General features: G+C 43.1%; 1 protein-coding gene across 3 annotated transcripts in view; it reads left to right on the top strand.

Annotated features, from left to right (window-relative positions):
* The window catches only part of jak2b (Janus kinase 2b), a 39,293-nt gene that overhangs the window by 14,982 nt on the left and 8,032 nt on the right, over positions 1-16,279 (top strand). For 2 of the 3 annotated variants that reach the window (XR_006761836.1, XM_014171549.2), the window contains exons 5-21: positions 4,789-4,934; positions 5,221-5,512; positions 6,267-6,386; positions 7,551-7,708; positions 7,817-7,928; positions 8,106-8,292; positions 8,952-9,076; positions 9,265-9,399; positions 9,655-9,742; positions 10,249-10,376; positions 10,591-10,729; positions 11,024-11,175; positions 11,314-11,464; positions 11,815-11,951; positions 12,178-12,367; positions 14,071-14,195; positions 14,424-14,596. Coding sequence is in view for 1 of the 3 variants with exons in the window: in XM_014171549.2 (XP_014027024.1) it covers positions 4,789-4,934; positions 5,221-5,512; positions 6,267-6,386; positions 7,551-7,708; positions 7,817-7,928; positions 8,106-8,292; positions 8,952-9,076; positions 9,265-9,399; positions 9,655-9,742; positions 10,249-10,376; positions 10,591-10,729; positions 11,024-11,175; positions 11,314-11,464; positions 11,815-11,951; positions 12,178-12,367; positions 14,071-14,195; positions 14,424-14,596 (2,558 nt within the window). In the remaining 2 variants the exon portion in view is untranslated. The remainder of the gene's footprint in view (positions 1-4,788; positions 4,935-5,220; positions 5,513-6,266; positions 6,387-7,550; positions 7,709-7,816; positions 7,929-8,105; positions 8,293-8,951; positions 9,077-9,264; positions 9,400-9,654; positions 9,743-10,248; positions 10,377-10,590; positions 10,730-11,023; positions 11,176-11,313; positions 11,465-11,814; positions 11,952-12,177; positions 12,368-14,070; positions 14,196-14,423; positions 14,597-16,279) is intronic. The other variant, XR_006761837.1, reaches the window with a different exon arrangement.

Consider the following 16,279-nt stretch of genomic DNA (forward strand, 5'->3'; position numbering starts at 1 on the left):
TTAAATACGTAACAGCAGCAGTAAAACTGTTTCACACTATGTTGGTTAAACTTTGCAAGTGATCCGCGGTTCACATGAGTGCCGAACCGTGGGGGGGTGATCTGTACGGGTCACGGATCAACTACGGTCCGTTACACCACTAGTGGTGCTACACAGGGCTCATTTGGAAAAGAGACCTTGGTCTCAGCATTGACTCCCTGTCAAAATAAAGGTTAATAAATAAAAAATAATAATAATCTGTCCTTTATAGCATTATATTGTATAACTATGTCGTGACGTGACTTTCATTAATTTGATGACTGTTATGTATCGAATCAACTAACTAGGTTTAATTGTTACTCGATTAAATTAATCGTGTAACAACTAACTCATTAGGATTTGGGGTACCACCGAAGAAGTTGTTTAACGAGTTACCAACCATCTCCCGAATTGAACTCTACACTGCGTGCACAATTGTTAGGCAAATTGTATTCCTCTGGATTAATTTTATTGTTGATAAAACACAATGCTCTCAATCAATCCAAAATGTTATTGAACCTCAAACCTGAATGTTTAACAAAGGAAAAGTGAGTTTTGTCTTTCTCAGGGAAATATATGTGTGCACAATTATTAGGCAACTATTAGTGTGCACAATTATTAGGCAACTAAATTACAAAAATAATTTATTCTCAACTCACTTGTTGATTCTCAATTTTTAGAGTAAGTGTAACAGATAAGTAACACAAAATGACAATTATATAACATTTTTGGCCTTCCAAAAATATTCAGTGACCAATATAGCCACCCTTATTTTCAAGAACTGCCATGAGCCTTCCATCCATGGAGTCTGTCAGTTTCTTGATCTGTTCACGATCAATTTTCACTGAAGCAGCAACCACAGCCTCCCAAATGCTGTTCAAAGAGGTGTATTGTCTTCCCTCACTGTAAATCTCACGTTTGAGAAGGGCCCACAAGTTCTCAATAGGATTTAAGTCAGGTGAGGAAGGGGGCCAGGTCGTTATTCAGGCATCTTTGAGGCCCTTGCTGGCTAGCCAAGCAGTGGATGCATGTGATGGAGCATTGTCCTGCATAAAGATCATAGCCTTCTAGAATGCTGAGGACTTCTTCCTGTACCACTGTTTGACGAAAGAATCTTCCAGAAACTGGCAGTAGGTTTGGGAGTTGAGTTTCAGTCCATCTTCAACCCGAAAAGGTCCAACTACCTCATCCTCAATGATAGCAGCCAATACCAGTACCCCTCCTTCACCTTGCTGGCACCTGACTCAAAGTGGTGCCCTGTGTCCATTACTGATCCAGCCACGGGCCCATCCATTTGGTCCATCAAGAGTCACTTTCATTTAATCTGTCCATAAAACCTTTGAAAAATCTGTCTTCAGGTATTTCTTTGCCCAATCTTGACACTTCACTTGTGAATCTTATTCAGTGGTGGTCTTGTTTCAGTCTTCTTGACCATGGCCATGTCTCTGAGCACTTGACACCTTGTACTTCTGAACACTCCAGGTAGGTTGCAGTTCTGGAATACGGTGGCACTGGAGGACAATGGGTTCCTGGTAGTTTGACGTTTAATTCTTCTCAAGTCTTTTGCAGTTCATTTGCGCCTTTTCTTCCCCATGCGTTTTTGCGCCCCAGTTGACTATTCGCAACAAAACGTTTGATTGTCCGGTGGTCACGCCTCAATAGTTTAGCTATTTAAAGAGTGTCACATCCGTCTGAAAGGCATTTTACATTTTTGGCTTTTCAGTGTCAGTTAAACCTCTTTTTTGGCCCATTTTACCTGAGGTAATGAGGCTGCCTAATAATTATGCACACCTTGATATAAGGTGTTATTCACTTTCGCCACACCCTCCCTCATTACACATATACATATCACCTGAAAATGATTAAATCCAATAAGCATTCAAGTTTATATGGTTTGGAGTTCGAAAATGTGACTAGAAATAATGATAAGATCAGAATACTCACTTGCCTAATAATTGTGCACGCAGTGTAGATGATATAAGATATTTATCGATAACAGTCATTTATTAATCATTACCTCATATCAGTCTCATAATTCTGAACGTCGCATACTCCTTGTATCTGCACAAACCCGAGTGTTACTGATCATTCCGTACCACACAAATTGATGTAATTATTTATTTGCTAACTAAATGATGACACAGGATACACACAGTATAGGTTATTGATTAGAAACTTAATACGATGAAAACAGGTCCCTAGGAGACTAACGACAACATGACTGCTTGTTTATCAGAAAAGAGCGAAACAAAGGGGACAAAGAAAGGCAACACTTATACACTTGTAACTACGCTCACAGTAATACTAATTAGGGGGTTAGAAGGACTACTTTATCCTATCCCAGGTATTCCTTAAAGAGGTGGGGTTTCAGGTGTCTCCGGAAGGTGGTGATTGACTCCGCTGTCCTGGCGTCGTGAGGGAGCTTGTTCCACCATTGGGGTGCCAGAGCAGCGAACAGTTTTGACTGGGCTGAGCAGGAACTGTGCTTCCGCAGAGGTAGGGGGGCCAGCAGGCCAGAGGTGGATGAACGCAGTGCCCTTGTTTAGGTGTAGGGACTGATCAGAGCCTGAAGGTACGGAGGTGCCGTTCCCCTCACAGCTCCGTTGGCAAGCACCATGGTCTTGTAGCAGATGCTAGCTTCAACTGGAAGCCAGTGGAGTGTGCGGAGGAGCAGGGTGACGTGAGAGAACTTGGGAAGGTTGAACACCAGACGGGCTGCGGCATTCTGGATGAGTTGTAGGGGTTTAATGGCACAGGCAGGGAGCCCAGCCAACAGCGAGTTGCAGTAATCCAGACGGGAGATGACAAGTGCCTGGATTAGGACCTGCGCCGCTTCCTGTGTAAGGCAGGGTCGTACTCTGCGAATGTTGTAGAGCATGAACCTACAGGATCGGGTCACCACCTTGATGTTATTGGAGAACGACAGGGTGTTGTCCAGGGTCACACCAAGGCTCTTAGCACTCTGGGAGGAGGACACAATGGAGTTGTCAACCGTGATGGGAGATCATGGAACGGGCAGTCCTTCTCCGGAAGGAAGAGCAGCTCCGTCTTGCCGAGGTTCAGCTTGAGGTGGTGATCCGTCATCCACACTGATATGTCTGCCAGACATGCAGAGATGCGATTCGCCACCTGGTTATCAGAAGGGGGAAAGGAGAAGATTAATTGTGTGTCGTCTGCGTAGTAATGATAGGAGAGACCATGTGAGGATATGACAGAGCCAAGTGACTTGGTGTATAGCGAGAATAGGAGAGGGCCTAGAACTGAGCCCTGGGGGACACCAGTGGTGAGAGCACGTGGTGCGGAAACAGATTCTCGCCATGCCACCTGGTAGGAGCAACCTGTCAGGTAGGACGCAATCCAAGAGTGAGCCGCGCCGGAGATGCCCAACTCGGAGAGGGTGGAGAGGAGGATCTGATGGTTCACAGTATCAAAGGCAGCAGATGGGTCTAGAAGGATGAGAGCAGAGGAGAGAGAGTTAGCTTCAGCAGTGCGTAGAGCCTCCGTGACACAGAGAAGAGCAGTCTCAGTTGAATGACCAGTCTTGAAACCTGACTGATTTGGATCAAGAAGGTAATTCTGAGAGAGATAGCAAGAGAGCTGGCCAAGGATGGCACGCTCAAGAGTTTTGGAGAGAAAAGAAAGAAGGGATACTGGTCTGTAGTTGTTGACATCGGAGGGATCAAGTGTATGTTTTTTGAGAAGGGGTGCAACTCTCGCTCTCTTGAAGACGGAAGGGACGTAGTCAGCGGTCAAGGATGAGTTGATAGGTGAGGTAAGGGAGAAGGTCTCCGGTAATGGTCTGGAGAAGAGAGGAGGGGATAGGGTCAAGCGGGCAGGTTGTTGGGCGGCCGGCTGTCACAAGTCGCAAGATTTCATCTGGAGAGAAAGGGGAGAAGGAGGTCAAAGCATAGGGTAGGGCAATGTGAGCAGGACCAGCGGTGTCGTTTGACTTAACAAACGAGGATCGGATGTCATCAACCTTCTTTTCAAAATGGTTGACGAAGTCATCCGCAGAGAGGGAGGAGGGGGGGAGGGGAAGGAGGATTCAGGAGGGAGGAAAAGGTGGCAAAGAGCTTCCTAGGGTTAGAGGCAGATGCTTGGAATTTAGAGTGGTAGAAAGTGGCTTTAGCAGCAGAGACAGAGGAAGAAAATGTAGAGAGGAGGGATTGAAAAGATGCCAGGTCCGCAGGGAGGATAGTTTTCCTCCATTTCCGCTCGGCTGCCCGGAGCCCTGTTTCTGTGAGCTCGCAATGAGTCGTCAAGCCACGGAGCAGGAGGGGAGGACCGAGCCGGCCGGGAGGATAGGGGATATAGAGAGTCAAAGGATGCAGAAAGGGAGGAGAGGAGGGTTGAGGAGGCAGAATCAGGAGATTGGTTGGAGAAGTTACTTTAAAAAATATATATTTTTATACCATATTTAATGACAAGACAAAATAGACATTAATTTCCCATCTCATCATTCCACACATCCAGATGCTAGAAATATTGTCCCAGTGTTCACTTTTGGACTTAGAGTTTCTGGGCGGCAAAATCTTCTGGAGACAAAGGGACATTCCAATCCCAATACTAGAGACCAAAAGGAGTCGTCTGCTGCATACAATTTACGATTGTCGTGAGGTGTCATAAAACCCCTACACCAATCCCTCCTCCCCTCTGCGGGTGAGAGGGATCTGTAGACGTTGATCCATTGTAACCTGATCTTTGCATCCTCACAGGAGAGTCATGACAACTACAATATATTAACCAGCCCACCTCTGTCTCTGTGTTTAGTGGAGGAGTGACTTTGTGAATGGCTGGGTGAAGATCGCCAACACACATGAGACTCAGGAGGAGTGCCTTGGCATGGCTGTATTGGACATGATGAGGATAGCCAAGGAAAGACAAATGTCTCCGCTGGATATCTACAATTCCATAAGGTGCAGAGGAAAGCTAAATACATGTCCAACCACTTAAGTGGTTTTAACCTGGTAGTACTGGGGGTCAGTTGTAGCTAGAGACAAATGTCTCCGCTGGATATTTACAACAATGCCATAAGGCCATACCTAAAACAATACTGTAAGTAGTATGGCCAACAGTATGACTTGAATTGGCAATGTAAATTATTTATGGTCTATTGTGTATCTTGGTATTCTACAGGTACCTATTATACTAACCTATTCTATATGGCTTGACTTATCCTATTCTTCCCCGCTGTCACCTCAGCTACAAGTCCTTCTTGCCCAAGGACATGAGGGCTCACATCCAGGACTGCAACTTCGTGACCAGGAAGAGGATCCGCTACCGCTTCAAGAAGTTCATCCAGCAGTTCAGCCAGTGCCGGGCTACGGCACGCGATCTGAAGCTCAAATACCTCATCAACATGGAGTCTCTCGAGCAGGCCTTCTACACCGAACGCTTCCAGGTCAGGGAATCCTCGGCAGGGCAGGTCACCATCATCGTGACGGCTGATCATGGCATCCAGTGGTGCAGAGACGGGCACAAAGACTCTGAGCAGGTACTCACAGCAGTGTTGTCCGGGTTGTTCATGTTCACTTGTCTAAGGGGAATTTGCTGAAATGTCATAAATTATCAGACTTATCACTGACTATATTACCTTGAAAGTGGAAGGATCAATACAGTAAATGAGTACACTATGATTTGAGTGCAATCTCTTACTTAGTGGAAACATGACTGAACTCCTGGTTGCCTCGTATAGCCTATGAAATAATTTCATACAGTAATCCCAGTGATTTAGCTAGCTACCTACAAAATGTATCCAATATTATTTAGATGGTTTCATGCTGTTGTCAGGAGGGTTTTACTGTGAAGTTTATATTTAGGGTGGTAAAGTCATGCTATTTTGTAGCTTTGGCCTGGCCGTTTTATTCTTTCCTAATCCACGGTTAGAGGTGTTAATGTATAATTGAGTAATTAATGGGTTTAAGAGCTGTTACAGTAGGTCAACAGTGGCTTACATTGCTAATTGAATCTAATGCCAATGGATTGCATCAGATCAGTCTGTGGTGTTTAACAATTTAAAATATTCAAGGACTTAATTTTCTCCAGTGAAGATAGGCAAAAGCAAATACTGTACTTGGCTCATTGCTGGCTTAGAACTACATTTTAGTCATTTCATGCAATTTTCATGCAATTTTCTGCTTCTTGGCACTAAAGGTTATTCAATCAACACATTTTACTTTGTTTCAGAAGAATGATATCCTCTAGATTGAGTGAAATTACATCTTGTTTTCCCACCTTTTTCCGAGCAGGACTTGCAGACCTACTGTGATTTCCCAGACGTTACTGACATCAGTATTAAACAGGCCAATAAGGAGGGCTCGATGGAGAGTCGAGTGGTTACCATCAATAAACAAGACGGCAAGACTCTGGTAAGACTGACGTCAGCCTTTCACCTTCACCAGCCTTTCTTAACCTCTTAGTGATCCCTTAACGCGCCAATCCCGTTAACGGGATAGATTTGACAACATCCGGTGAAATTGCAGAGCGCCAAATTCAAACAGAAATATCAATATTCAACATTCACGAAAATATAAGTGTAATACATCAAAATAAAGCTTAAAAATAAGCACACCATGTGACTATCTGAGGACAGCGCCCCACATACAAACACATGAAAATTATTTTTCGACCAGGCAGGTGTGACACAAAAGTCAGAAATAATGATATAATAAATGCCTTACCTTTGAAGATCTTCTTTTTGCAATCCCAAATGTCTCAGTGACACAATGAATGGTTGTTTTGTTTGATAAATTCCTTCTTTATATCACCAAAATGTCAATTTATTTGGCGCGTTTGATTCAGAAATACACCGGTTCCAACTCGCCCAACATGACTACAAAATATCTAATAAGTTACCTGTAAACTTGGTCCAAACATTTCAAACAATGTTCCTAATCCAACCTCAGGTATCCTAAAATGTAAATAATCAATCAAATTTAAGACGGGATAATCTGTTTCCAATACCGAAGAAAAATAACACGGAGCGCACTCCTGTTCCTGCGCACCAAAATACTAGAGGCCTTCAGAGTGACACGTACAAAGAACAGCACTACTTCCTCATTTCTCAAAAGAAAAACATCGACCAATTTCTAAAGACTGTTGACATCTAGTGGAAGCCATAGGAACTGCAATCTGGGCCCTAATAAATCATGGTTCCCATAGAAAAGCATTGGAAAACACAATGACCTCAAAAAACAAAATCCCTGGATGGATTGTGCTCGGGGTTTCGCCTGCCAAATCAGTTCTGTTATACTCACAGACATTATTCTAACAGTTTTAGAAACTTCATAGTGTTTTCTATCCAAATCTACTAATTATATGCATATCCTAGCTTCTGGGCCTGAGTAACAGGCAGTTTACTTTGGGCACGCTTTTCATCCGGACGTGAAAATACTGCCCCCTATCCCTAAGAAGTTTTAATATTCACATTGAAACGGCCACAGTATTGAAACCTCATTCTATCAACTCCAGTTTTTCTTGGATTGGATAAATATCTTGACAGTTGTATTCTCATCCTTTTTGCACTGTCTCAGGAACTGGAGTTCAATTGCCTCTCTGAAGCTCTGTCCTTTATATCGCTGATTGATGGCTACTATCGTTTGACGACAGATGCACACCACTACCTCTGTAAAGAAGTGGCACCTCCTGCACTGGTGGAGGCCATTACAAGCCACTGTCATGGTCCCATTTCGTAAGTGAAGTTTGGAATCCTACCCTTATAGAGCACTATGCATCATCTGATTGTGAATCAATAACTTGCAGAGACACACACATACATACACTCTGTTCTTCTCCACAGAATGGATTTTGCAATTAATAGACTACAAAAATCTGGGAACAAGCGGGGTCTGTACATCCTGCGATGCAGCCCTAAGGACTTTAACAAATACTTTTTGACTTTCACCGTGGGGGTATGTACTGTTTTTAAGTTATAATTTTAGTACATAACAGATAAAAAAATAAATGAATGAATTTTGCCATATTGGAAAACCTTTGTGTAGAATATAAGCAGTTTGGAACATATTTAACTATCATGTCACAGGAACACTGATTTGATTATAATTTCTTGCTCCTGTGCTTTCCTTTAGGTATACGATGGCATTGAGTACAAGCACTGCCAGATCACTAAGGCTGCTAATGGAGAGTTCAATCTAAGTGGAACCAAAAGGAACTTCAGCAACCTCCAGGAATTGCTGAGCTGCTATCAGAAGGAGACTGTGCGCTCTGATGGCATCATTTTCCAGTTCAGCAAGTGTTGCCCACCCAAATCCAAAGGTAACTGAGTTTAAAGACTCACTCCAGCTATGTTGGAATTGTTCCTGTTGAAAAACAAAAACAATATCCCAAGCATAAATACAGTAATGTACACACACTTAATGGTAAAAATATAGGTTTTGCAAAATATAATTTTTCTAGACACAACTGGGGCGGCAAGTAGCCTAGTGGTTAGAGCATTGGGCCAGTAACCGAAAGGTTGCTAGATCGAATCCTCGAGCTGATAAGGTAAATGTCTGTCGTTCTGCCCTTGAACAAGGCAGTTCAACCCACTGTTCCTAGGCCGTCATTGTAAATAAGAATTTGTTCTTAACTGACTTGCCTGGTTAAATAAAAAAATACAAAATAAAAACAGGAAACTTCAAGGTGTAGGCCATGCAAGTGTTTTGTCTGATGTGATGTCACCGGGCTCCCCCTTGCTTGCCCACTTGTGCCATGTCATGTCATACCAAGACCAGCTATTGAGATGTGCCTTCTGTTAAGTAAATGAGGTGATAAATGAGGTGAAAAGGAGACTGGAGTGCCACCTTAAATCTTGATTTATTGCCTCTAAATCGGCAGAGAAGTTCTTTGACATGTTGAGGCGTTGCTCCACTTCAACTCAATATACTGTCAATGGTTAAGGCTGATTTATACGGTCCTCTTGTCTTTCTTGACAGACAAGTCCAGTTTACTGGTATCCAGGAGTAACAAGGGCTCAGACGTGCCGCTCTCTCCCTCCCTACAGAGACGCAACATCAACCAAATGGTGTTCCACAAGATCAGGAAAGAGGACCTGGAATATGTAAGCATTTCACGTTCAACACAGACACACAGTCTTATTTTCATTCATACAGCAAAATTGTAGATGTCATCATCTCACTGTTTAGTACAGTTTTGGATAACCAGCATGCAGTGTCTGTTTCTTATCAATGAAAGATTCAGGAATGCATCTTTTTATTGTAGACACTGTCTTGTTTGTGTGTTTTTTAGACTGAGAGTCAAGGCCAAGGGACATTCACAAAGATCTTCAAAGGGGTCCGCAAGGAGCTGGGAGACTACGGGGAGATGCACCAAACAGACGTCATCATGAAAGTCCTGGACAAGGCCCACAGGAACTACTCGGAGGTAAGAAACTAAGATTATATACACATAGATTATATATATATATATATATACATATCAGACATTACATTTTTTCCTGAGTTGATTGGCAAAAAATAAAGTACTTAATCTTTCTACAAAAAAAGTAAGAGCAGGTGACCAATTGCCTGTGGTCATGTTTATTGGCATTATTGTCTTAAATCAGCCGTTGTCTATGGTGGGCTATAATAAATGGTGACAGTGTTTATTAATGATGATTATGTCTCTCCTTCTCTACAGTCTTTCTTTGAGGCGGCCAGCATGATGAGCCAGCTATCCCATAAGCACCTGGTGCTGAACTACGGCGTGTGTGTGTGCGGGGAGGAGAGTGAGTCAATCAGTCTGTCCAAGTTGGGAAATGTATATAACAGATTAAGCAAGTGAATGAGTGTGTCCCTCCATCCATACTACCTGCCTGCTTTTTAAGCTTAGGTTATTATCCTTTAATGTCCACTACCCTACTGTGACTGCTGATCCTCTGACCCGCTGTAATAATCTGTGTAACCTGAAGAAGAGACCACAGCAGAGTCAAGGTGGGCTATTCTTAGGGGGATTACAATACCGAGCTGTTTCATCAAAACCCTCTTACCTGACCATTCTTAATCTGCCAGCCTCTGTGCCCTATGAGTGTTCCTCTGCTGCTTTTAGATTGGCCCATGTTGTCTCTGGTATGTAATGTACTGCTACATTACTGGAGGGCTGGATTCGATGAAAGCTGATATAGCGATATTTATGCTTTATTGCAAAAAGGTTCATTAATAGTGGCATTTGATTAATCCTTTGGGAAAATGTCTTGTGTTTTAACCCCTGTAAAAATGCTGTTAACTCTTACAGATATCATGGTGCAGGAGTATGTGAAGTTTGGCTCCCTGGACACATACCTGAAAAAGAACAAAAACTCAGTCAACATCTTGTGGAAGCTTGAAGTGGCCAAGCAGCTTGCCTGGGCCATGCACTTCCTGGTAAGGCTGAAACCAACCTGTGCTACAGACATGGCTGCTCATTGATAAAGGGACTCTATGGATAATTATACATTCTCAGCGTTACACGCCACAGACTGCACCAGTCCATCAGTCCCTGCAGGAAGTTTGTGAATGTTTAGTTAGTTGGTGTGATGCACCTCTGCTCCTCACTGTCCCCTCTCCTCCTGACTGTCCCCTCCCCTCAATCCCGCAGGAGGAAAAGAACCTTGCTCATGGGAACGTCTGTGCCAAGAACGTCCTGCTGATCCGGGAAGAGGACCGGAAAACTGGGAATCCACCCTTCATCAAGCTGAGTGACCCTGGTGTCAGTATCACTGTCCTGCCCAAAGATAGTGAGTTCTCCTCTCTCTTCCTCTGATACACCGGTGTTACCACTAGGCTGCCAGAAGGAGGCAACGTTTATCCATCAAAACTCAGTTGTGTGCACAAAGTTACCCCAGCTATGACCTGAGCCACACCTCCAAAAATCCTTGAATACCTCAGTTTTTACAACCTTTCCCATCTTAAAATATTACAACCTAGATATTATATTCAAAACATATTGTACTATTTCAGAGTTATGATTATTGAACACTAAATGCTGTGTGAATTGATTGTCATTAATTACATATTGTGGTCTGGTCCAGTTTTGGTTGAGCGAATCCCCTGGGTGCCTCCTGAATGTATTGAGGATTCTACCAACCTGAGCCTTGCAGCAGACAAGTGGAGCTTTGGCACAACGCTGTGGGAGATCTGCAGTGGAGGGGAGAAACCACTGGTGACACTGGACAACTCTAAGGTGAGGATCACATCAGCTATACCAGTAGGTTATGTTTTAGAAATATATAGCAGTATGTTTACACTAATGCAATTTGATATGCAGTCCTACTACAAAGAGTCTCAAACTAACGTACCTTTTAATGATTCTTTGGTTCAGAAAAACCTATTTTACGAGGACCGCCACCAGCTGCCTGCTCCTAAGTGGACTGAGCTTGCTAACCTGATCACCAGCTGCATGGACTATGAGCCCACGTTCAGACCCTCTTTCAGGGTCATCATCAGGGACCTCAACAGCCTGTTCACACCTGGTCAGTGCATTGCTACAGTCATTGCAGATTTAAACTGGGTCATACTGATGGGTCCTAGGGTCTCTTCATTGAGTTGATTGTCTCAAGGAGGTCATGATTATTATAATTGTCACACATCATGTTGTTATAGGAAGAGGAAATGATGGGTGTAATGGTGGCCATATTACCAGCCTATATTATATCCAGGCTGTTACCGGTGTTTGTGTTTTAGGTGGACCAAGTGCTGCTAGGGGCTTAAAAGAGATGGGGAGAATCCAAGCAGACATGGAACAAATACAAGTCTCTGAAAAAAATACTGTCATTATTGAACATGTCTGTGTGATTTGACATTGTGCTGTTTTTGCCCACAGAATATGAGCTGATTGTGGAGAGTGACCTCCTGCCAAACAGAACATCAGCGTCACCGTGGGTCACTGGGGCGTTTGAGAACCAGGAGCCAGTCCAGTTTGAGGAAAGACACCTCATCTTCCTACAGCAGTTAGGCAAGGTAAGGAACCACAGTATCACAGCCAATGATGGCCACAAGCTAAGGAATCACACTCATTGTCATGAACAATGATGACCACAGATGATCATTCATGGTCTTTGAACACCACACACTGTTCTCGTTTGTGGATGTTTCTGATTCCATCCCAAAGCGCTTCATTAAGTAATCAGCTGATTTTAATGTCATCTCTTCCGCCCTACTTAATCATGTTGGTTTCTTCCATCAGGGTAACTTTGGCAGTGTGGAGATGTGCCGGTACGACCCACTCCAGGACAACACGGGGGAGGTCGTGGCTGTGAAGAAGCTTCAGCACAGCACGGAAGAGCACATGCGGGACTTTGAGCGGGAGATCGAGATCCTCAAGTCTCTTCAGCATGAGAATATCGTCAAATACAAAGGAGTGTGTTACAGCGCAGGTACAGTGTGACGTGTGGGATTGGCTTGATTCCTCGTGTCCTCTCCTCCTTTCGAAAAAGGTCAAATTGAAATGACTCTCCACTAGTGCATCATCAGGCAAATTACGTTTACAGAGGAGGAATACCAAAATACGTATGTAAAGTGGTAGGGTACATCCATGTATAGATCTATACATGGATAAGTAGCATACCATTTTACATGTGCATGATTTTCTCCTCCGAGAAAACAACAGGTGATTCAAAGGGGGTGTGGTGGATTTCAAAACAATTCTGCAATAGGATACACCTGAGTATCTTTGGCCAGAGGAGGCAATCGAGGAGAGGAGCAAACTCCTCAGTTCACTTTACAAGTCACTGTCCTACATATGGCAACAACTTATGTCTCTGTGTCCAGTATGAAGGAAGTTAGAGGTACAGTAGTTATGCGAGCCAATGCTAACTAGCATTAACGCAATGACTGGAAATCTATGGGTATTTATACTGAACAAAACTATTAACTCAACATGCAACAATTTCAATGATATTACTGAGTAAATCGATCAGTTGAAATAAATTAATTAGGCCCTAATCTATGGAAGTCACATGACTGGGCAGGGGCGCAGCCATGGGTGGGCCTGGGAGGGCATAGGGCCGCCCACTGGGGAGCCAGCCCCAGTCAATCAGAATCATTTTTTCCCCACAAAATGGCTTTATTACAGACGGAAATACTCAGTTTAATCAGCTGTCCTGGTGGACAGCTACCCGTGGTCTGCGGTTGTGAGGCCGGTTGGACATAATGCCAAATTCTCTAAAACGAAGTTGGAGGTAGCTTATGGTGGAGAAATGAACATTCCATTATCTGGCAACAGCTCTGGTGGACATTCCTGCAGTCAGCATGCTAATTTCACGCTCCCTCAAAACTTGAGACATATGTGTCATTGGGTTGTGTGACAAAACTGCACATTTTAGACTGTCCTTTTATTGTCCCCAGCACAAGGTGCACCTGTGTATTGATCATGCTGTTTAATCAGCTTCTTGATATGCCACACCTGTCAGGTGGATGGATTATCTTGTCAAAGGAGAAATTCCCACTAACAGGAATGTAAACAAATTTGTGCACAAAATTTGAGCGAAAGAAGCTTATTGTGCATATGGAACATTTCTGGGATCTTTTATTTCAGCTCATGAAACACGGGACCAACACTTTACATGTTGCGTTAATATTTTTGTTCAATGTACTAGCATGCTAGAAGATACCCATAAACTTCCAGCCATTGCGCTAACGCTTCATTGCCAAAACCCTGAAGTATCCACACAGTCGTGGGTGAACAGGGAGTACAGGAGGGGACTAATCACACACACCTGTGGGGCCCCTGTGTTAAGGGTTAGCGTTGGTGGTGTTGTTGCCTACCCTCATCACCTGGGCTCCACCCGTCAGGAAGTCAAAATTCCAGTAACCTGTTAGTCCAGGATCCGATCATTAGTAACCTGTTTGCTTCTGAAAAGACAAGTCTCTAGAATACACTATTGATGTGGGAACTCTGAGTCAGCAGGAAAGTTGGCAGTGTTTTTATGTTCTCTGGAAGTCACAGAAGGTGAATAGTATTGTAACTCCAACAGATCCTTTTAATCCAGTCAGAAGACAAGACAAGTTCAGCAAGTTATTCATAGATTCCTAAGTCAGTGCAGAGGTGAATGTTTCTCTATTTGTTTGTTGTCTGCAGGCCGGAGAAACCTGCGACTGATCATGGAATACCTGCCCTATGGGAGTCTGAGAGATTACCTCATCAAGAACAAGCCGAGAATAGACCACATGAAACTGGTGCATTATACCGCTCAGATATGTAAGGTACTGATAGTGACCAGATATGAAAGTAACATTAACCTTTTGATTATAATGGTTTCACTCTTCCATATCCAGATATCTACCCTCAGCTAAATGCCTGATGTTGATACCATATGGTGATAGTTCATAACATTCTAATACACACTAATACAGACTGCAATCTAGTGGGAAGTAAAGGTAAAGCATGTATGAGATCTGAACGTTTTTGTCTTTGTTCTTTTGTGTGTGCAGGGTATGGAGTACCTGGCAACCAAGCGCTACATCCACAGAGATCTGGCAACCCGGAACATCCTGGTAGAGAGTGAGCTGAGGGTGAAGATAGGGGACTTTGGCCTGAGCAAGGTCCTGCCCCAGGACAAGGAGTACTATATGGTCAAGGAGCCTGGAGAGAGCCCCATCTTCTGGTTAGACACCTTTAGCAGTCCCTCCAGGATTCTGCTATCTTTTTTAGCAAAATTAACAATTCCCTGCTTATTATCATCATTGAAATCATTGGATATTGCAAAATGTGAAAATCATTTTAACTTCTCTAGGGTCGGTGGGACGAAATCGTCCCACCTATGTAACAGCCAGTGGAATCCTGTGGCGCGTTATTCAAATACCTTAGAAAAGCTATTACTTCGATTTCTCAAACATATGACTATTTTACACCATTTTAAAGACAAGACTCTCGTTAATCTAACCACACTGTACGATTTCAAAAAGGCTTTACAACGAAAGCAAAACATTAGATTATGTCAGCAGAGTACCCAGCCAGAAATAATCAGACACCCATTTTTCAAGCTAGCATATAATGTCACATAAACCCAAACCACAGCTAAATGCAGCACTAACCTTTGATGATCTTCATCAGATGACACACTTAGGACATTATGTTATACAATACATGCATGTTTTGTTCAATCAAGTTCATATTTATATCAAAAACCAGCTTTTTACATTAGCATGTGACGTTCAGAACTAGCATACCCCCGCAAACTTCCGGTGAATTTACTAAATTAGTCACGATAAACGTTCACAAAAAACATAACAATTATTTTAAGAATTATAGATGCAGAACTCCTCTATGCACTCGCTATGTCCGATTTTAAAATAGCTTTTCGGTGAAAGCACATTTTGCAATATTCTAAGTAGATAGCCCGGCATCACAGGGCTAGCTATTTAGACACCCACCAAGTTTAGCCCTCACCAAAGTCAGATTTACTATAAGAAAAATGTTATTACCTTTGCTGTTCTTCGTCAGAATGCACTCCCAGGACTTCTACTTCAATAACAAATGTTGGTTTGGTTCAAAATAATCCATAGTTATGTTCAAATATCCTCTGTTTTGTTCGTATGCGTTCAAGACACTATCCGAAGTGTAAAGAAGGGTGACGCGCAACGACGCCGCTTCGTGACAAAAAAATCTAAATATTCCATTACCGTACTTCGAAGCATGTCAACCGCTGTTTAAAATCAATTTTTATGCCATTTTTCTCGTAAAAAAGCGATAATATTCCGACCGGGAATCTGTGTTTTAGTACAAAGAGAGAGAAAATAAAAACATGGGGTCGCCTCGTGCACGCGCCTCAGTCTCATAGTACTCTGACCGACCACTATCCAAACGCGCTAATGTTTTTCAGCCAGGGGCTGCCTCGACATCATTCAGCTTTTTCCCGGGTTCTGAGAGCCTATGGGAGCCGTAGGAAGTGTCACGTTACAGCAAAGATCCTACGTTTTCAATAAAAAGAGTCAAGAAGCTCAAGGAATGGTCAGAGAGGGCACTTCCTGTACAGAATCTTCTCAGGTTTTTGCCTGCCATATGAGTTCTGTTATACTCACAGACACCATTCAAACAGTTTTAGAAACTTTAGGGTGTTTTCTATCCAAAGCCAATAATTATATGCATATTCTAGTTTCTGGGCAGTAGTAATAACCAGATTAAATCGGGTACGTTTTTTTATCCGGCCGTGTAAATACTGCCCCCTAGCCCTAACAGGTTAAAAAACGCTGCAAATCCTGGAGGGACAGTTTTATTCGGTCACTGCCAGAAATAACAGTTTTTATTTTCATTGTGACCAATGATATTGCTTGAAGTCAACCAACAT

Source organism: Salmo salar, chromosome ssa24, assembly GCF_905237065.1.
Source record: "Salmo salar chromosome ssa24, Ssal_v3.1, whole genome shotgun sequence".
Taxonomy (NCBI): Eukaryota; Metazoa; Chordata; class Actinopteri; order Salmoniformes; family Salmonidae; genus Salmo; species Salmo salar.